At 45.9% G+C, this 22,805-nt stretch overlaps 1 protein-coding gene across 1 annotated transcript in view; it reads left to right on the top strand.

Annotated features, from left to right (window-relative positions):
• Window positions 1–12,962: 12,962 nt before the first annotated feature.
• Window positions 12,963–22,805, top strand: part of LOC308385148 (uncharacterized protein) — a 40,848-nt gene continuing 31,005 nt past the window's right edge. Inside the window, exons 1-4 of the mRNA XM_080863931.1 lie at window positions 12,963–13,008; window positions 13,092–13,364; window positions 19,123–19,221; window positions 19,444–19,539. Coding sequence (XP_080720057.1) covers window positions 13,226–13,364; window positions 19,123–19,221; window positions 19,444–19,539 — 334 coding nt within the window. The 5' untranslated portion in view covers window positions 12,963–13,008; window positions 13,092–13,225. The remainder of the gene's footprint in view (window positions 13,009–13,091; window positions 13,365–19,122; window positions 19,222–19,443; window positions 19,540–22,805) is intronic.

Raw genomic sequence — 22,805 nt, forward strand, 5'->3', positions numbered from 1 at the left:
GATTAAAGTTGGTAAGGTTATGATTCATAATAAGCACCTGGATGCAGAGTCACGTGACTTGGTTTTCTGTTTCACTTTGTTGAGTAGAAATCTTTGCGTTTCTTCAGTTAATTGCTGGAAAACCAGACTCAGTCAAAGAATCAGGACAGTGTCCAACCCCGAGATCTGTGACACCAACAGAAAAAAATCGTACATACGTGTGTCCACCTTTAGTGTCACACCAACACTGCACACTGTGTTTTCTTGTGGTTTAGATGCTATGTATAAAAAGAGCTCACACCAGAGACCTACATACGTGACCACAGAGTTCCTGTTGTCGGCCTTTGGTGAATCATAATGTCCATCCTGACATGAAGGTGAACATCATCTGCAGTCTTTTTGTCTTCATTCTTGGCTCTAATGTCACTAAAGGTAAGAACTTTGCACATTTACTGAAACCAAACAGTTTAATCTGCTCCTTGTTTCACTGTTTTCATGATGGTCTGTGTTAAACTGTGAGCTCTTGGTTTGTACTGGCGGACTCTATGTCCTCTCGCTGCATCGGGCAGGTAAATGATCAGAGTCTTGTTACGAATTCTGTGTTTGCAGGTTTCATCCATGAAGCCGTTCAGGAGAATCAGCAGGTCATTCTGAGCTGCCGTCGCTCTGTAAGGGGCAAAGTGACGTGGAGCAGAGAGAGTGCTGGAAGGCGGGTCGGTGTACTTACAGCTTACGGTTCCTGGAACACGAAACACGATGAGCGATTTAAACATTACAGTGTGTTTGCAGACAAGTCCCTGTACATTCAGAGAGCTGCCGTCTCAGACTCGGGGACAGCTGACCGTGATCCCATCAGGTAACATCAAGCTCTTTTAATGAGGACGTGTAATTATAAAATGAGAAGGGGGAAAGAGTCCTTGTTGTGGTTTGTATATTCCAGCTGTGCATTATGCCTCCTTTATCTCTGACAGGATAGACCTATGTATCCTTGGATGTAGCTCCTCCTCATTCATTTTAGGAAATAAGACATCCTTCAGCATGAGGCAAAAAAGGGAAATACACAAGGTGGCAGAGAAGCGCAGCGAGCGAAATAAAACAGGACGTGGAAACAAAGAAGCGAACACGTGCAAAGAATGGCTGGGGGCGAGTGGGGGAGGGTGTACTTTACTATTCAGTTGTGATACCAGATGTTTTTGTTGCACATCACACAATTCATGTTGTGACTGCTGTTATCTCCTGGTTCCACGGCCATTCAAAAACACTTTGATACCTCAAACTGCTGTTTCTGCCTCCTGACAAACTGTGGAGCTGGAAGGAAAAAGGCACCTCCACCACCCCAACCGCCCCCACCCCCACCAGCCCCTCCTCCACCACGCCCATCTCCACCACCTCCAGCTCCACTGCTCTTACCAACTGAATGGACAGCAACAGTGGTAACAATGGTAACAACAACAGAACTGCCACCACCAGCAGAGGAAAACGCAGGTATGACAAGAATTAAACCACTGACAGCTCCAGCAGACAAGTCCTGGTGTGGTGGATGAGGCTCTGATTCCAGATGTTTCTTTGTCTTCCAGCTGCTGATCACCTGTGTCACATGACTGTCCGCACACTGATTGGACTGCTCTGCTTCATCATCATGAGCAGCATCACTGCTGTTACCTGGAGGAAAGGTGGACGAGCTCAAAGAGCCTCTGTGCTCTCATCATGACTGTTTTCAGACTCACTGAGGTTTAACATGACTCAGCTTTAGTGCAGATGTTTGATGGTTTTCTGCTTTGTGATCATCCAACATCTTATATTCATTTCTGTCTCTTGCAGCTCGACGGGTAGAGAAACAGAAGAGAGACAGAGGAGCAGAAAGCGGCCTGTGATCCTCCATCACACAGAAACAAGAGCCGTACAGACTGAACTGGGATCAGTTCATCGTCATCCAGTCACACAGCAAACAGCCAGTCTGAACATCAGAGGGACGACAGATTCTTCAGCATGTGATCCAGACCTACATGTAAAGTATTTGCTGCTCTGCCCTCTCAACGTCCTGCAGCTCAACAGTTCCTGTCCCGTCACGTCTCATTTCTTTGTCTTTGCTGTTTCTGGAGCTGTGCTGCATTTAGTCAACAGGCATTAAAAACACGTTAGAAGCTCAGTTAATTTTACATGTGTTGCATTCACTGTTTTGCAAATAGAGTGAGTCCATTTTTGATTTGAGTTGTTTGTGTAGATGTTGTTTGAGTCAACTTACTTTACTTTTTAAGTTCATTCTGCTGACAGGGGGCACGAAACTAGACAAACAAATTCAATAATCAAATAAATTAATGCTTTCATATTTGTATTGACCACAGCAGCCACAGAAACAATAAGAAAACAAGAAAACGAGGCTACAGCCCACAGGCTGTCACAACAGGACACAGTGTCCGCTCTGACCTGTGGTATGCAAATAAGGACATGAATTAAAAACAAAAATCTCGGCATTACAATTAAAGATTACATGATTACATAAAGATTACATGCCGAGATTACAACAAAAGAAATTACTAAATCTATCGGTGTATTAGGTAGGAGTCCAGACCCAGATGGGTTTACAAACAGTTTAAGATCAAACTTGCTCCATATCTGTTTAAACTGTACAGCCATGCATACAATGTGGGCACCTTACCACCAACATTGAATGAAGCAGTTATTACTGTACTCCCCCAAAAAAGGTAAAGTCTTGGAGGAAGTGGGATCATACAAACCTATCTCTTTATTAAATTTGGATCATAAAGTCCTGGCTACAACACTAGCGAGTAGACTCAGTATGGTGATAGATAAACTGGTACATTCAGATCAAACAGGCTTTATAGCAGATAGGAGTTCCCTTAATAATCTAAGGCGTCTATTTAATATAATTTACTCCTCTAAGGTGCAACAGGATCTACTTATACTCAGCTTACATGCCCCATAAGGCATTTGATCATGTGGAGTGGCCCTATCTCTTTGCTGTCTTAGAGAAATTTCAATTGGGACAAGATTTGGCCCCTTCGCCGGTTACAGGATCAACTGGGGGAAAAGTGAAGTATTGCCCATCAAATCTGAAAGTAGTGAGTGGCTTACATCTCTACCATTTAAAATAACTTGTGAAAAAATTACATATCTGGGCATCTCAATAACAAGAAAATGTAGTTCACTAGTGAAAGAAAACTGTCTCCCTCTACTGGAGAAGCTAGAAAACAACATCCAGTTTTGGAGGACGCTCCCTATCTCATTTATAGGAAGAGTGAACTCAGTAAGGTCTTTCTCCCGCAATATCTGTACTTGGTCCGAAATATCCCGATTTTTTTGCCCAAATCTTTCTTCAAAAAGTTGGATGCCATTATTATGTCGTTTATATGGAACTGGAAAACGCATAGAATAAAGAAAGAACATCTTTGTAAAGGCCTTGGAGGACTTGCACTGCCTGCATTATTACTGGGCATCAAATTTAAGAATAAGTTCCCTCTTACTTGATGATACAGCGTTACTCCCCCACGGTCTGCAGGACTGCCTTCCTTACTGTGTTGGTGGAATATTACTTCTACTCCCTTGACAAGTGCACACTATAACTATAACCAGAGATCCATACCACCACTATCGATGAGTATGTTACAGCTAACCACTCTTTCCTTCCATCATGTGCAGACGGAGCTTTCAACGTGTGGCAGGAACTGGGAATTCGTAAATTAAAAGGCTTGTATTCAAACGATGCCTTCATGTCATTTCAACAATTAATAGATAGATTTGGACTACAGCGCAGCCATCTTTTAAGATATCTTCAACTACGGAATAATATCTGCACACGTCGTCCGACACCTTGGATAGAAGCCTTAGTGATAGCCGGGGTCCGAACAGAGAATCTCATTATTCTATGACGCACTACAGGAGATGAGTGCACCTTCAACTCATTCATCCAAAAGGAATTTGGGATTTCCCTATCGGAAGAGTTTTGGCTTTTTATTAATTCCCGTCACTGCCTAATTCAGTATAACATTGTACACAGGTTACATTACTCAAGGGAAAGACTTCACAAACTGTACCCAGACTGCTCCCCCCTCTGTGAAAAACGTATGACACATTATGGAAATGCACTTCAGGGTTTTTGGTGTGACATTTTCACCTGTCTGTCTAATATTCTTAAAATCAAGATTGATCCAAATCCACCAGTAATTATCTTTGGGATCTCCAAAGAAGCACAAAGCTTACAACATGCTCAAAAAAGTCTTGTGGGAGTCATGGAAAGGTCGCTAGAAAAACCGCAACCACCAAGTACCCGCAGAGGGTCAGGCAAGTCCTGAGGAGTCAGCTGAACGATAAGAACAAGACCCGGGCCATCAACACCTGCCCTGCCCGTGATCAGGTACCCTGCTGGGATAATAAGCTGCCCAAAGAAGGAGATAGAAGCCACTGACATCAAGTCCAGGAAGCTCTTGACCATGCATGAAGGGTTTCACCCCAAGTCCAGCACCCTGAGGCTGGTTGGTTAGTTGTTGGTGGTACTAATGTTCACGATGCAGCAGCTGCATCTATTTTCCTCTCTCAGCTTTTCAGCTCCACCTTTTCAACACTTCTTCCACGAGGGCTGAGTGGGCATGTGTGACTCAGACAGGTGTTGATGATGCCGTGCTTCCTTTTCACATTCAGCTACACCGTCTGGACCGGCAGCCTTGTAATTTGGACTTCATCACTATGGCCAAATTAATTATCACAATTATTTTCATCAATATTTGATTCCAATTATTTGTTACAATAATTATTGATTTTAGTGACAAAATATTACGGTGCTGTCTCATAGACGTAACCCTGCTTTCACAGCCATGCTGTGCTGCTTTCCTGCTGTTAGACAAATTCTATTCAATTTCATTGTAGCAACAAATCACAAGAGCAGGCACCTCAGCATGCTCTGTATGGTAAGATAAAGACTACACTAATACAGAGAAACCATCTGGGGCCGAGAGGAGGAAGACAGGACAAAGACACGCTGTGAAGACTGCCACAGATTAAAAATAACTAATGCAGAGAGGTCTATAAATACATAGTGACTGAACAATAAACTCCCAGTGCATCATGGGAATCTCCCAGCAGCCTACAGCTATATGTTTTGAGAGCAAAGTGCTGATATGGTACTACAAGGTCATTAAGATAAGATGGGCCTGAATATTCAATATCTTGTATGTGAGGAGCAGGTTTCAGTGCACCTGCATGATCGATGTGCCACACAGCTGAGGAGTCCTCTCTTCATCTTCTGCTGTTGCAGACATTTGAATTCTGTTGTATTCTTTACTTGCGCAGACTAGACGGAGGAAACGTCACACTGCATGTGTCTGATGGCAGTTCACACATCTTCTGTATGCGTCTAAAAAGACACTGTGGTGTGCTGAGGACGTGCAAACACGACCGCACAGTTCCTGTTTTCAGCTTAAAGTAAAAATAACACATGAGTCAGTTTGAGTTAGCAGAGCTGCTCTTTGAGATATTACATAAGAAACAAAACCATCCACGAACTTTAGTTTAGCTGAGTTGTGGATGGACTCAGTACAGTTTTTTTGACCTTGTATATAAAGCACCTCTTTGTCTGTGGTTACGTGTGGGCAAACCCACACATAACCACAGAGTTCCTGCTCTCAGCCCGAAGTATTAGCTCAGATGCTAATCTGAGTACAGAATGATGGTGACAGTGAACATCTCCTGCTGTGTTGTTATAGGCTCTCACTGTCATGGTCTCCGCGCCCGGCCGGCCCCACAGGGCTACATGTGTTGTTTGGTTCTCTCTCTCTCTGCCTGGGCGGAGCTCACTGTGGGCTCCGCCCTTGGCCCACACACCTGTCAACAATCAGCGGTCATCACCTGGAGCACTATTTGAGGCTGGAACACAGATCCTCTCGTCGCTGGGTGGTTGTACTACAGACGTTAGTGTTTCTCCCAGCGCTGGTGAACCTGTGATTCGTGTGTGACTTCCCTCTCTTCTGCGACAGACTTTCCGTACCTGTGACCCCCCAGTCGTGTGAACGTGTGTGAGTTTGGGCAAGAAGACGTGAGCGAGTGTGAGAGAGCTTCCCCTCCACTGTATATATCGTGCACTGGTGCTGTGAATAAACTGTTTTTTGGAGACGCCTACGGCTCTGCGCTTGAGTTCCTACTACCAGACACTCACACTCACTGGGCTCACTGCATTTTGTCTTTTGTGTTTAAATGTGTTTGTAAGATTTAATCTATGAAGTAACTGAGGAGAAGCAGGACATTGTTCAGAGGGTAATGTTTAGTTTAATGTCTAAACACGATGTGTAAGATATGTCCTCTGACTGTGCCGACTGCAATCCAACATTAACTATGTAACATGGGGGAGGCTGCGAGCTGTCTCAGCCTCCTGCATCAGCTGGGAGCTCGAGCGAGCGTATCCAGCCGGCCACAAACTCCACGTCGCTCCCTGAGCTTGAGAAGCGTCCTGAGCACGCTGCGTGTCCTGCACAGCTGCAGCTAGCTCTGTCTCACCAGAGGTTTCCACACCGTCTGGTCCATTTGCGTCTCCGCCCGACCGGTCATCAGCGCCCTGTCCCACTCTGCTCCTGGGTCTCTGCTGCCATCAGCCAGTTTCTGATGCAGGTTTCTTTAAATCCTCTTTGTGTTTCAGAAGTCACACTTCCCCGAACGCCTTTAGCACCAACACTGTATTTGCACACGTTCATGCGCACAAAACAGGAAACACTATTAAAAGACAGTGAGAGGTGTTAAGGCCGTTCCTAAATAACTCCTGATAATCTTCTCATGAAAAAAAGATGAAGTCAGAGTTTAAATCTTTTCTGTCTGTATCAGGATGGCAGCAAACATCTGCTGCTGTCTTTTTGCCTTTTTCCTGAGCTGTAAAGTCACTGCAGGTAAGAACCGTTTACATTCATTCTGAACATGTTGACCTAAATGTTTAAACTTGTTCTTTACACCTTAATGATAAGTTTGCATATTGAAGCCTGTGTCAGTGGTGTGCGGTGCAGCTGATTTAATTTAAAAAACCTCAGTAAAGATTTAATCTTAATCCAGCTGCAGCCAAATGTTCACTTGTATTTTTATGATATTATGTTTTGCAGGTTTGATGCATGAAGTGGCTGAAGAAGAGCGCTCCGTTGTTCTGAGGTGTCCTCTCTCCGAGGAGCGCAGAGTGACGTGGAGCAGAGAGAGAAATGACAGCAGAGAGGAGATCCTGACAGCCGATGGCGGACGTTTAATAAGACACGATGACATCACCAAGCAGTACACTGCATACGACGACCTGTCGCTCTACATTTACAGAGCTGCTGTCTCGCACTCGGGAACCTACTTCTGTGACGATAAAGCTGCTGTGGCGCTCACAGTGATCCCGTCAGGTGACAGCAAACTTATTCGATTTTTCAGTCTTCAGTTGGGTTTTTCCCAACATGATGTGGATATTTTCTCAGTGCTGAGGTCATAACAGTCTCTGAGTCAGATGTTGCTCACATCTGAGCAGTCAGTGTGGGTCAGAGGTTAGCTTAGCTTCCCCGCTGACATCACCTGCTGGGCCAAAACTGGCTGCACTGGTGCAACTACAAAAACTGATAAATGGTTAAGAAATGACACGATGTCTTCTCCACATACCGAGAATTATTGTTATAGTAGTAGTTTATAATTAGGAAAGCCTGCTTTTCAAAAGAAACCCTTATGACGTTGCATCGTTATGTAAATTTCCGGTACATCTAAATTTGCATAATGAACGTTGGCTCACTGGTGTGGCTCTGCTGGTGAGCAGGTAACATGTGCCGCATGGCCCCAGTGTAGCTGCGTGTCTGCCACAAAAAGCATCTGAAACAGCACAGACTAGAAACGCTTTGCCTCTCTGACCGTTACATCAGCCCAGGCTTATGACCCTGAACTCAGGTCTGAATATGTGAGGTCATGTGACCATGTTTCTCTGTCTCTCGAGAACATTTCATTTTGTTTGGAGAGGTGCACTGAAGATGGAAGACAGGAGTGGCAGAGAAGTGAGGGTGGTGCAACTCATGTATAAGAGCAGAGAGACGGGTGTGAAGGTGCAGGTGGGATTACATCAGGGATCGGCTTTTAGCTCCTTCCTGTTTGCAGTGATGGAAAGACTGACAGATGAGGTCAGGCCGGAGTCTCTGTGGACTCTGATGTTTGCAGACGACACTGTGATCTGCAGTGAGAGCCTGGAGAGGTGGAGGAGAGCCTGGAGAGGAGAATGAAAGTCAGAAGACAGACCGAATGCATGTGTGTGAACCTTAGACAGGTGCTGACCCCGTAATGTTCATGTTTACTGTGCACAGGAACAATGAGACTCGCTGTTGTGGGGGGGAGGAACGTCACCCTGAGATGCCCTCATGCTGGTCAAAGATCAGGAAGTCCATCGTGGAGCAGAAGTTTTGCTGGAAAACAACAGATAGTCTGCCCTCATGCTTCCACTGTGGGCCAGATGTTGATTATTCCAGATGTTCAGCTTGCTGACTCCGGACTGTACCACTGTGATGGAAAACCAGCTGCTTATCTAAAAGTGATCAAAGAGGAGAAATCTGACAGCGGTGAGAATAAGACAGTGAATATAAAATATCTCATGGTAGTGACCTTGGGGCGGGGTGTGGTTTGTGGCTCAGCTGCCTGGGAGGGGTGGAGCAATGGATTCAGGGTGTGGTGTCAGGGGAGGTTTACTCACACACGTGACCTAATTATCCAATCATGTTGCTGGGACCTGAGATACCTGTGTGTGACACAGAAGGAGGGCAGCTGGAAAATAAAAGACATTTAAAAAGTGCAACTCTGCTTGGCCAGATGGCCAAGCTGGCAGCCATGCAGCAGCCATGCAGCAGCCATGCAGCAGGAGCAGCCTCCAACCTGCGATGTGACCTGAAAAAATCTGAAATGAGAGGAGGGTCAAGTATGAAGGAACGTGTCACGGTCCTGGGTCGGTGACCCAGTGTTTTGTGTTTTTGAATTATTATATAGCTTTTGAGTTCATGATTTATCCCCGCTCGTCTCCCAGTTTCTCTCAGGAGAGCATCTGATCTGTCAGGGCTCTGTGTGCAGGCGGAGGGAGAGGAGGACCCTGAATACAACTCCAAACCTCAGCTTTATTGCTGGCACGGAAACAAAACATGAAGTGAACACTGAATACTGTCACAGGCATAATCTGATGGTACGACGCGACACAGGAGGGAGACACAGCTGGGAGGGGTTGGACTAACGAGACAGGGGGAGCAAAGCTGCACACACTAACATAAGACAGACTTTCACAATAAAACAGGAAACCACTAAACAAAGACGCAGACACGACACAGAGAGACAGACTACACACTGAACTAAACCTGCGATAAACATGAGAACACAAAAGCTAAGAACCTAAGAAGTCTTTCCGTTGGTCTGAGGCTGACCTGGTCCCCTAAAGAGCAAAATGACTTCCAACCCTGTGATGTGAACTGGGGTCCTCTGCTGGAGGTGATCTCGGATTGAGCTCTTGTGGCGCTTGAAGATGAAGCGACCAAAAGTTTAGCGGTTTCAGTAGCTGTGGGGAGTTTGTCCAAGGCTATAAAGTCAGTGGCTTTGGAGAATCTATCAATTACAGAGAGAATTACGGATTTACCTGCCGAGATGAGCAAACTGGTGACGAAGTCCAGACAAATGTGTGACCAAGTGCAGGAAGGTATGGCTAATGGCTGCAGTAGTCTGGTTTTGCTCCTGGTGCAGGTCTCGCAGGCGGAGACGTACTCCCGCGCACGTTTCCCACCAGAAGTGGCGCTTCGGTAAGGCGATGGTTCAACCTGCTCTGTGGTGACAGGAGAATTTAGATATGTGAGTCCGAACGTGGGAACAAAATGGCGATCTGGAGGTTGGAGGAGGTCAGGGTTAGGGGAGCGCATCTGTAACCGGAAGGTTGCCGGTTCGATCCCCGGGCTCTCGGTCCTGGTCGTTGTGTCCTTGGGCAAGACACTTCACCTACCGCCTACTGGTGTTGTCCAGAGGGGCCGATGGCGCGATATGGCAGCCTGGCTTCTGTCAGTCTGCCCCAGGGCAGCTGTGGCTACAACCGTAGCTGCCTCCACCAGTGTGTGAATGTGAGAGTGAATGAATAGTGGCATTGTAAAGCGCTTTGGGTGCCTTGAAAAGCGCTATATAAATCCACTCCATTATTATTATCATCCCGTAGAGCCTGCCGGATGCTCTCCTCGATTCTCCAAGCAAGATGTCAGTGCCTGGATCATTAACATGTGGTTGTCCTTCTCTCCTGGATCAGCTGGAGCTTTCTTTAGGAGCCTTCCCAGCTTTGACAAAAGTCCAGCTGGGATAACCACATTTACTCAGGGCCTTCCTGATGTTCTTCTGCCTCCCTGGCTGCTGTGTCAGTAGGGATGGTGTTCGCTCTGTGTTGCGTCCTGATGACGCCCAGTTTGAGCTCCAGTGGATGATGAGAGTCAAACCTTAGATACTGATCCGTATGTGTAGGTTTACGGTACACATCAGCTTGTAGATGTCCCCCATTACTGATGGAAATCTCACAGTCTAAGAAGGCTAACCTGCCACTGTTCATATCCTCCCTGGTGAATCTGATGTGTCGGTCCACTGAGTTAATGTGATCCGTGAAATGTGGAACGTCCTGAGATTTGATTGTCACCCAGGTGTCATCCACATACCTGAACCAATGACTTGGTGGTGTTCCAGGATATGAGAGACAAAATGAGTAAAAAATTTTCATTTTTAAAGAATTTATTTGCAAATTATGGTGGAAAATAAGTATTTGGTCGCCTACAAACAAGCAAGATTTCTGGCTCTCACAGACCTGTAACTTCTTCTGTAAGAGGCTCCTCTGTCCTCCTCTTGTTACCTGTATTAATAGCACCTGTTTTTGCTCGTTATCAGGATAAAAGACACATGTCCACAACCTCAAACAGTCACACTCCAAACTCCACTATGTCCAAGACCAAAGAGCTGTCAAAGGACACCAGAAACAAAATTGTAGATCTGCAGCGGGCTGGGAAGACTGAATCTGCAATAGGCAAGCAGCTTGGTGTGAAGAAATCAACTGTGGGAGCAAGACCAGTGATAATCTCCGTCGACCTGGGGCTCCATGGAAGCTCTCACCCCGTGGGGTCGATCACATGAACGGTGACCAAAGATCCCAGAACCACACGGGGGGCGCGAGCGAATGACCTACAGAGAGCTGGGACCAAAGTAACAAAGGCTAACGAAGCCGCCAGGGACTCAAATCCTGCAGTGCCAGACGTGTCGCTCTGATTAAGCTGGTGCACGCCCAGGCCCGTCTGAAGTTTGCTAGAAAGCATTTGGATCCAGAAGAGGACTGAGAGAATGTCATATGTTCAGATGAAGCCAAAATAGATCTTTTTGCTAAAAAGTCTAATTGTTGTGTTTGGAGGAGAAAGAATGCTGAGTTGCATCCAAAGAACAGCATACCTGCTGTGAAGCATGGTGGGAACATCAGGCTGTGGGGCAACAGTGCAGAGGTGGGACCAAGTCATTGTTTTGCAAGTCTCATGTAAGTCTCAAGTCTTTATCCTCAAGTCAGAGTCGAGTCTCAAGTCACTGTAAAAGTCCGAGTAAAGTCACAAGTCTGAAACTTTGAATTTCAAGTCTTAAAAAAAAAAAAGAAAAGCATGTTGCAGTTATGCTAAATGTAAATATTAGACCGTGTGATTTTTAAATCTGTTTTTCTCAACACATGACAAAATAGTGAACTTAGAAAATATACACAAATTGTGAAATTGCACCTCTTTAAAATGCAGCTCAATTAAACCTAGCTCCAAGAATAATTTTCACCGACAGTTCTGAGATAAGCTGCATGTTATTCTTGGATGCGCTTGTAGGACCGGCTTTAAAATCGCATGACAAAAATATCATACACATTAAAAAAAACTGTATCACCAACGGAGCCTGGACAACATTTGCCAGTTAGATGAAGTCATGAAGCACCGCCTACCGTTCTTTATGCAACTCCAACTGCTGGAAGTTGCTCCATCTCTGTCTGTGATTCTCTGCTTGCATGTTTTGCATATTGCGTTTCGGTTTTTTGTTGACTACTTCATAGTTTATGTACCTGGAAAAAATAACATTTTTGAGCGTTTTTTTTCTTCTTAAAAAAGAAATCTGGTTAATTTGATTGGCTGTGCTACAGCTCACACACATACGTACGGAGTGTGGTTGGAATAAACGAATGAATGAATTGAATTAATGATGCACACTTTCTATATAATGTGTGTGTTAAATTTTAGATTTGGGGTGAAATATCAAGTCTTTTCAAGTAAACCGGTTCAAGTCCCAGGTCATTGGTGTAAAAGTCCAAGTCAAGTCACAAGTCTTAGAACATTTTTTCAAGTCAAGTCTAAAGTCATAAAATTAATGACTCGAGTCCAAGTCACGTGACTCGAGTCCACACCTCTGCAACAATGTGTGAAAACCTCGCTAAGACTTACAGGAAACATTTGACCTCTGTCATTGCCAACAAAGGGTATATAACAAAGTACTGAGATCAACTTTTGTTACTCACCAAATACTTATTTTCCACCACGATTTACAAATCAGTTCTTTAAAAATGAGACGATGTGATCTTTGTCCTCATTTTGTCTCATAGTTGACGCATACCTGTGATGGAAGAACTCTCTCATCTTTTGAAGTGGGAGAACTTGCACAATTGGTGGCTGACTAAATGCTTTTTTGCCCCACTGTAGCTGTGGCGTAGTGTGTTTGTTCACAGAAAAGTAATTTTCACTTTCCAGTACAGACACAGTTTTGTTGTTGTCGGTAGTCAACAACAAATCCTGAGGAAATATTAACAGGAAACATTAATATTCATTTCCTATAAAAAGACTCTGAGATGTGCAGAAGATGTGCGTGTAAACCACACAGTTCCTGTAAACCACACAGTTCCTGTTCTCAGCAGAAACAGAAGCCTGGGTCAGCTGTTGCAGTTATTTCAGTGCATCAGGATGTGGGTGAACATTTGCTGTCTTTGTGCTTTTATTCTGGGCTCTGATGTCTCTGCAGGTACAGGCTTCTAACACTCCGCCTTTCATGTGTAAACAGATAATTTGGTATTGTTAGATATTTTCATAGATTATGTTTCACAGATTTAATCTATAGAGAAGCTGAGGAGCAGCAGCCCATCACTCTGCCCTGTCCTCGCCCTCAGGGCAACGTGACCTGGAGCAGAGAGACAGAAGGGAGGAAAGTTATCATACTTACAGTTTTTAATGACGGTGTAATGAGACACGATGATCCAGGAGAACATTACCATGCATTCGTGGATAAGTCACTGCACATTCGTGAAGCTGCTGTCTCAGACTCTGGAACATACCTGTGCAATAACGAAACGGCCGCAGAGCTGAGGGTGATCCCGCCAGGTAACGTCAAACTTTCACTTCCCTTTTTCTGTTTTTGAATCTTAAACCCACACGTAATATTAGAATCGTTTTCTGTTGACATGTCCCAGAGAGGATGTGAATAACTGTCCTCTTCATGACGTGATGCACTTTAGAAAGCGCTGTTACAAAGGTAGATTTTCACTTCATTGCTCTCTACTGTAAGTCGTGTAGAGTTACATGTTGAGACTGAATCACCTCACATCTGTACAGTAAGCCAGTCAGCATAGACCCCAATGAGGACTGGACACAGAACAAACCGAGTTCGACTGTTCACGTAAACCAGCGTTTTGAGTATTTTGTATTTTCTAATGTTAGATTCAATTAACACAAAGTTCTGGTGTTATTATTTGGTTATGGTTAAGTCGAGTATTATTCTAGTTTATGTTTAATCAACGTCCAGGTGTTCATGAGTCTTTTCCTGTTTGTGAAGTCTGATCAAACAGTGACCCCACATGCCGCTGACACTCTTGTTCACAGTCTGGATCGATTACTGCAGCTCTCTTCTTTTGGTCTTAGTCAAAAATCTATCCATGAGCTTCAACGTATCCAGAACTCTGCTGCCCGTATTATCACCAGGACCCCTTCTATGCACCACATCACCCCTGCTCTTTTAACAGGAAGAAACCTCCGGCAGAACCAGGCTCAGGGAGGGGCGGGGCCATCTGCTGCGACCGGTTGGGGTGAGAGAAGGAAGACAGGATAAAGACATGCTGTGGAAGAGAGACAGAGATTAATAACAGATATGATTCAATGCAGAGAGGTCTGTTAACACATAGTGAGTGAGAAAGGTGACTGGAAAGGAAAAACTCAATGCATCATGGGAATCCCCTGGCAGCCTACGTCTATTGCAGCATAACTAAGGGAGGATTCAGGGTCACCTGGTCCAGCCCTAACTATATGCTTTAGCAAAAAGGAAAGTTTGAAGCCTGATCTTAAAAGTAGAGATAGTGTCTGTCTCCTGAATCCAAACTGGAAGCTGGTTCCACAGAAGAGGGGCCTGAAAACTGAAGGCTCTGCCTCCCATTCTACTTTTAAATACTCTAGGAACAACAAGTAGGCCTGCAGAGCGAGAGCCAAGTGCTCTAATAGGGTGATATGGTACTACAAGGTCATTAAGATAAGATGGGGCCTGATTATTTAAGACCTTGTATGTGAGGAGCAGGAGAAATCTGCTCTCTCTTTCTAGTCCCTGTCAGGACTCTTGCTGCAGCATTTTGGATCAGCTGAAGGCTTTTCAGGGAGTTTTTTGGACTTCCTGATAATAATGAATTACAGTCGTCCAGCCTGGAAGTAATAAATGCATGAACTAGTTTTTCAGCGTCACTCTGAGACAGGATATTTCTAACTTTAGAGATGTTGCACAAATGGAAGAAAGCAGTCTTACATATTTGTTTAATATGTGCGTTGAAGGACATGTCCTGGTCAAAAATGACTCCAAGGTTCCTCACAGTGTTACTGGAGGCCAAGGTAATGCCATCCAGAGTAAGAATCTGCTTAGATACCACTGTGGCGGAGGTGTGGTCCCGGGCTCGGCTGCAGGGGAGGAGTGGTGCAGTGAGATCAACGGGGCGGTGCTGGAGAGGAAACAGCTGGTGGCGTTCCCTTTTTTAGTGAGACGGAGTGGGAAGGAGGCTGGGAACAGCTGAGACCGGAGCTGTCCAGACTGTGGACTGTCACAACAAACAAAAACTAAAAATAAACGTGGCATCTCGCTATAAAGAACTGTGTGTGTGTGTGAAGTGCATTTCACAAGTTGTGCCGAAACCTTGTCTGGTGGGAATGTCAGACCCACATGCTGCCCAGCCTTTGCAGTTCCTGGCGCAAATGCCAGCAGAGATGGCGAAGATGAGCCAAGACCAGGCGGCGCTCCAGCGTGATCAAAGCTGAAGGAGCAGGCGGACCGGCAGACCCAGGTTCTGGAGCGGCTGATTGGAGCTAAACCACTTCCAAGGTGGCCCACTAAACCTGCGGCCACCTTGGAAGTGGCCGCAGGTTTAGTGGGCTCCACGTTTGCTTCCTCTGCTGTCGGGGGAGGCTCAGACGGCGGCAGACTCAGGGCCGCCGTCTGAGCTCCTCGAGGAGCAACTTCGAGGACATGAGCTGGGCGGTGTTGGACAGGATGGATCTTGCCCCTGAGGATATTCACCGGGGAGGATCGGCCGTTTGCTTGGGCCCGGAAACTACACGACGCGGCGGTGTGGTGGCTGCAGCCGGGATCGTCAGAGGGGGAGACTCTGCTGGTGGAGAAGTCGGTGCTGGAGCAGTTCATGGAGGGGCAATGATTTTCCAGGCGGCTCATTATAACCCCATGGCAGGGCATATAGGATATGAAAAAACTCTGGAGTGAATAACGGCCTGATTTTATTGGCCGGACATCCGGATGTGAGCCGTTGGTGCGCGTCCTGCCAGCTTGTTAATCAGCCGTTCATACCAAAAGTGCCTTTGCACCCGCTCCCACTCATGGAGGTCCCGTTTGAGCGCATTGGCACAGACCTCATCGGGGTGTTTCACCAGAGTGCACGCGGCTATCGCTTTCTGTTAGTCCTGGTGGATTATGCAGCGCGATACCCGGAAGCAGTGGCGCTGCGCAACATCTCTGCAAAGAGTGTGGCGCAGGCACTGTTTCAGGTCCCGAGTCGGAATCCCGAAAGAGATCAGGGCACATCGTTCATGTCTCGCACACTGCGGGAACTGTACGAATTACTGGGCATTAACCAGCGTCCACCACCCTCATATGGACGGGCTGGTGTAGCGGTTGAACAAGACTTTAAAGTCCATGATTCGTAAGTTCATTAACGAGGATGAACGGAATTGGGATCGCTGGCTAGACCCTCTGTTATTTGCAGTGCTGGAGGTGCCCCAGGCCTCCACGGGATTTTCTCCCTTTGAACTGCTGTTCGGCAGGAAGCCGCGTGGGGTGCTCGACCTGATTAAAGAAAGCTGGGAGGACAGTCTGGGCCTCGCCAAGAATGAGATTCAGTACGTGCTGGACCTGAGAGCGAAACGCCACACTTTGGGGAGGTTGTCACGGGAGAATTTGCTCCAGGCTCAGCAGCGTCAGCAACGCCTGTATGACAGAGGGGCTAGACTCAGGCAATTTTCACCAGGAGACAGTGCTTGTATTACTCCCTTCTTCCAGCTCAAAGTTGCTTGCAAAGTGGCAAGGACACTTTGTGGTCACACGGCGAATTGGGGACATTGACTATGAGGTCAGACAGGGGAAGAGCGCCGCAGATTTATCACCTCAATCTCCTTAAAGCGTGAAGAGAGCCTGAAAACGCTTCTCTGGTAAGCCTGGTTAAGGAGAGAGAGGAGTTGGGGCCGGAGGGGCCAAATTCTATCATCCCCGCCTCCCTCCCTTGTGATGACCATCTCACACAGGCCCAGAAAGCGGATGTTGACGCCTTACAGCAGCATTTTGCAGACGTGTTCTCCCCCCTGCCCGGCCGAAGGTCTCTCATTGAGCATCATTTTGAAACACAGCCTGGCGTGAAGGTGCGTTCACGGCCCTACAGGCTTCCTGAGCATAACCGGCAAATTGTTCAGAGGGAATTGGCTGAAATGCTGAAAATGGGAGTGATAGAAGAGTCGCACAGCGCCTGCTGTAGCCCCATAGTTCTTGTGGTGAAGAAGGATGGGTCTATACGGTTCTGTGTTGACTATCGCAAGGTGAATGAAGGGTCATGCTTTGATGCTTATCCCATGCCCCGGGTCGACGAGCTCCTGGACCGGTTGGGCACAGCCCGTTTTTTCACGACACTGGATTTAACCAAGGGTTACTGGCAGATTCCCTTGTCTGCCAATCCAAGGACAAAACACCCTTCTCCAACCACAGCTGCATTATCTGGGGCACCACTTGGGGGCAGGCAGGTGCGTCCACAGGTGGAGAAGACGGCAGCTATCGCATCCTGTCCACGAAAGTAGGTTCGGCCAGACGGCTCCCTGGCCTCAGTCGGGCGGTGGGGGTGTATGTCCCTGGCTCAGCTGCAGGGGAGGAGTGGTGCAGTGAGCTCAACGGGGCAGTGCTGGAGAGGCAGGTGAGAACACAGCTGGTGGTTTTTGGACTGATGACGGTTTCTTCCCTTTTTTTGTGAGACGGGAGAGGAGCGGGAAGGAGGCTGGGAAGAGCTGAGACTGGACTGTCACACCAAACAAAAACTAGAAATAAACGTGGCATCTCGCTATAAAGAAGTGTGTGTGTGTGTGTGTGTGTGTGTGTGTGTGTGTGTGTGTGTGTGTGTGTGTGGTGCATTTCACAACCATATTTCTAAGCTTTTCAGGGCCGAGTACAATAACCTCAGTTTGATCTGAATTAAGAAGCAGAAAGTTAGCGGCCATCCAGGTCTTTATGTCTTTAAGACATTCCTGCAGTTTAACTCATTGGTGTGTGTTATCTGGCTTCATGGACAGATAGAGCTGGGTGTCATCTGCATAGCAGTGTAAATGTATGCTATGTCTTCTAATGATGCTGCCTAAGGGAAGCATGTATAATGTAAACAGAATTGGTCCTAGCACTGAACCCTGTGGAACTCCATAATTAACCTCAGTGTGTGTAGAGGACTCTCCATTTACATGAACAAACTGGAGTCTATTAGATAGATATGATACAAACCATTGTTGTAATGTCAAGTGTGGTTGTCATGTCTACGTCTCTCTATGTTTTCCTGTTTTATTTTGAAAGTCTTGTTTCCATGTTCAATGTGTTCAGTTTCGCTTCCCTGGTGGCGTCAGGTTCATTTGTGTCAGCTGTGTTTCTCCAGGTGTTTCCAGGGAATGACATCTCTAATTTAAAAACATGACTCCCATGAGGTGGGGGGGTTGTGGGGGCATGCTGGGCAGGAATGGCCGCTGCCGCAAAAAGAGCAGGAGTGAAGATAGCAGCACTAAGACATGAGGCAACTGGAATCAGTTTCTGGAGTTGGAATTATTGCAAATGGTGCGGCCTCCTAGGTTCACGATGGGTCGCCCTTTCAGTCTGTACCTTGTGGCAAAGGCATGCTAGGAATGGATGCTGTGGGTTTGGAAATTTCTGGTTTAGAGGCTGGACCCAAGCAGGTAAGAGTGGATGTGTGGCTTATGGGCTGTCAGTTGCTTTGGGCTGGAATGCTACAAATGGAAGCAGGATGTGACGGAGCACTGCATATCTTGCAGGAGAGTGAAGATCGGACAGCGACAGTAGAGTTCCTGCCCCAGAATGTGTCCTGATCAAACTGTTGTAGGCAAGCAGCTGCTTGAGAAGTGAACTGGATGTGGTACTAGTAAAAGCTGGTGCTGCTGAAGTGTAGGGCGAGATCGAGTATTATGGTCAAGTAGGTATCGAGAACTTGTCTTTGGGAAGGGAAAGTAGTGCAGAAGATGTCTCTGTATAGTGAAAATGCAAAAGAAAACTCGAGTGGAGTGAGCTGTTTTGCCTGAGATGGGGCCGGACTGTGCATGATGGGTGGAGTGGGCTGGTTGAGTGGTGGAAGAATGAGCTGTGCTAGATCTATATATTTACTGACAATGCTTTGTTGGCGAACGTGAGCGGATACTGGGAAAGGTTTTGGAGCCAGTGGGTTGAGAGGACGAATTGCAGAGGCCAGCAAAAACTGACCAATATTAGTTGGAAACGAAGAGTCCTGGGCTGATTACCAACACTCATGGGGTTCTGTTATGTTTTTAAAAAATCTTTTTTATGTAAAGTTACTATTCTAAAGTACATTTTCTGTCTTTTATATCTTTCAAATGTTAAACACAGACAGGAAAACAACGCGAACACCACCACCAACAACAACGACCACTTCACTGACAACAAGAACTGCAGCAACAGCGGCAGCAGCACCTGAGGAAATCTTAGGTATGAAAGCAGTTATTCAAAGAACGACTTTTGCATTATTGTGACCAGTATTTAGACAAAATATTAATTTCTGAGTGTTACCCAGTGTGTTTGTTTCAGGACAAACGTACCAGAATAATCAAGTGTTCAGTTGTGTTCCCATACAGCTGAATAACTGAGTGATCAGTGACTGTAGCTGGTGGTGGATGAGGCTCTGATTCCAGATGTTTCTTTGTCCTCCAGCTGCTGATCACCTGTGGCACATGACTGTCCGCACACTGATTGGACTGCTCTACTTAATCATCATGATCAGCATCACTGCTGTTACCCGGAGGAAAGGTGGATGAGCTCAAAGAGCCTCTGTGCTCTCATCATCACTGTTTTCAGACTCATTGAAGTTTAACATGATTCAGCTTTAGTGCAGATGTTTGTGCAGCTGCACATTTGCAGGTTTACAAATAGAAGTCCAACTGCATAAAAGTCTCTGAGAAAATGATCCTTTTAGTCTTAAGAGTTTCAACATGATGTTCAGTTTGTAAATTATAGAGTGAAACAGACTTTAAGCAGTTGTATGATTTATAACCATCCATCATATCCATGTTTATTTTGTGTGTTTTGCAGCTCGACAGATACAGAAGCGAGACACAGCAGCAGATTCTGATCTCTGATGCTCCATCACACAGAAGCAGGACACCTGTGTTAACTATATGCATCGTAGCTGCTCATGGAGACTAAAGACAGTGTGGCACAATAGCAAGCTACTGCTGCTGGGCTCCAGTTTGGTATAAGTGCCTTGCAGATTCAGTATGTACCGTTGTGTCCACAATTTTAAATCATTTGGAAAAAAATTGTTTTTTGTTTTTTTTTCTTACAGATTTTATTTTGCTGTTTAGCTTCAGTGCGCTGTTGGCTCTGTTGTCATGGCAATAACACCAAATTATACCATGTAAAACTCTGAATAAAAATAACAAACACACCTGCTTAAAAGTAAATGTTGCTGTTGTTGCATCCCCAAGTTGGTCTACGAGTGAGGACAGTAACATCAAACTGGCTGGAAAAACAGGAGAAAACGGTGAAAACCAAAATAGAATGGGCACTCAAGGTTTCTGGCTAAATTAACAAGACCATCAATGAAGGCTAACAAACACCAACAAGCTAACAAAGACGATCAGATCCTAACTAACATACTAACAGCAGTTTCACAAACACAGAGGCCCTGAATGCAGCATCAGTCCAGTTATAAAGGCCCTGGAGAGCATTTATTGGCTACAGGCCTCAGACGTCAGCCAATCCAGTCTTTAAGTCTGTCATCATTAGCTGTGTCTGGGCCCAAACTCCGCTGCAGGTCCAAAAGTCAAACGATCACTGCAGCATCACTGAGAGTTAAAAACTGTCTAAATCCTTTCATATTTAATAAAATGATCAGTGTGGCTGATTGGCAGGTGCAACAATTACGTTTAACATCCAGGCATCCAGGAAAACAGAATTTATTAAGTTTAACGGAGAAGTTAGCAGGAAGTTAGGTCGCTAGTTTCCATTGAAATATAATATACCATGTTCTGATTGAGGCATTTCAGAAAAAATTAAGTCGTACAGCGCTGCTATCACTTCAGACATGAGTGAAGACAGAACACAAAACAGCAGTGATGTTTGTAGGGTTACTGAAGTTGGGCTAGTTGGTTTATAATGATGTGCTATGTGATCGCTAGTGACACAGCTATGTTAGCATAGCAGACACAGTAAAGCTGGACGATGAACGCTAACCTTTTTCCACTCTATAAAAGTTAATGTGAGGGTTCCCGATGGTTAGGGACAAATGCAATCGCAGGATGCTGTAAAGCCCTATGGGAGGGTTCCCCAAGAGAGACAACCCCCTGATGATCCTCTACCTAATCACATGAGCCGTGGTGTGAAAACAGGTGTGGGTCCCAATCAGCCAGGGTTTCGGGTGAGCTCATTAGGAAACCTGGCCCCACCCTATCATGTGATTTCCTGAGGTCAGATGGCCCAGGATGTGAGTGGGTGTTAAGGCGTCTGGGAAGGATCTCAGAACTGGATTATAGATGGCAGAGAGTTGGTGTCGTAAACCCCCGCCTCTGTTCAAAGATGGTCGCTCACAGTGGACATAGATGCTTCTTTCACTCTTTCAAACCATCTGTCCTCTCTGTCCAAAATGTGAACATTGGCATCCTCGAAACAGTGACCTTTGACCTTAAGGCTACGTTCACACTGCAGGTCTTAATGCTCAATTCCGATTCCGAATTTCTGTCAGAATCTGCTGATTATACAGTACAAATAAAATGTTCACGTTTCTCCAACGTTGTCTTCCCAACAGTTTCACTGACATCTACGCTGGATGGACAGGAAGCGTTCATGATGTCTTCTCAGGCGCTGATAATTGTCGTCTGTCTTGTGTCAGTGACATAAAAGACGGATTTAATGCAACATGACCATTAAAACAGCAGTCGCTTTCTAAAACATCAGATATGTATCGGATTCAGTACCACATACGAAAGTGACCCAGATCGGATTTGAAAATATCAGATTTGTGCCGTTCACACTGTCATAGCAAGATCGGATATGGGGTCAGAAAAGTCGATTGGATGTGCTTTCGCCTGCAGTGTGAACGTAGCCATAGATGCAGATGGACTGCTGAGTCTTGTCCTGTGGAGGTGGCTCTTCTGTGTTGTGCCATGCGCTTGTGAAGTGGCTGTTTGGTCTCTCCAATGTAGAGGTCTGAGCATTCCTCGCTGCACTGTACAGCATACAGTACTTAAGTTTGTGTTTAGGAGCTACCGTTTGTCTTTCGGGTGAACCAGTTTCTGTCTGAGCGTGTTGCTGGGTCTGAAATACACTGGGATGTCATGCTTGGAGAAAACTCTCCTGAGTTTTTCTGATACACCGGCTACATAGTGTCATGGTCCTGGGCCATGTGGGCCCAGTATTCTTAGTTTTCATGTATTTTTGTATTTTGTTCTTTATTTAGGCCATGCTTCCTGGGTTGATCTGTTACGTTGTTCCTTATGTGTTTTCCCTTCGTGACTCTTACCCCCTGTGTGCCCCTCTGTGTATTTATGAGCCCTCGTCTCTCTTTGTGCTTTATTCTATGTTTTCCCCAGCCCGTTATGTCTGCGTTCTCCCCGTGCTCTCTCTCCTCCTGTTTGAACCTCTGTGTACTTCCTGCTTTACTTTGCCCATCTCCCATCAGTGTTACGTTCACTCCTGCCGTGTCTTGTTATGATTATCAGTGTCACCTGTGTTCCCCGTGTGCATCCACTTCCCCTGATCATCCCTCATGTGTATTTAGTCTCTGTGTTTCGTACAGTCTGTGTCGCGTCGTCTGTGTTCCCACCCTCCGTGTTTCCATGCCCGGTCTATTGTATTCCAAGTCATAGCCTTACCTTAGTTTATTCCCAGTTTAGGTTTCTGTTTAGTTATTGCTCTTGTGCTGCCCTTATTCTGGTTTGCTTCTTTTGTATTCATCAGCCACAATAAAAGGCTCGCTTTTGTTTAAGTTCACTTCCTTATCACTCGTGTCTGCACCTGAGTCCTCCACGCACTCTCCACTCGGTCCGTCACAGCGGACCGTGACAGTACGACGCGAC

This window comes from Rhamphochromis sp. 'chilingali' (genome assembly GCF_963969265.1).
Source record: "Rhamphochromis sp. 'chilingali' genome assembly, chromosome: 17".
NCBI classification, from domain to species: domain Eukaryota; kingdom Metazoa; phylum Chordata; class Actinopteri; order Cichliformes; family Cichlidae; genus Rhamphochromis; species Rhamphochromis sp. 'chilingali'.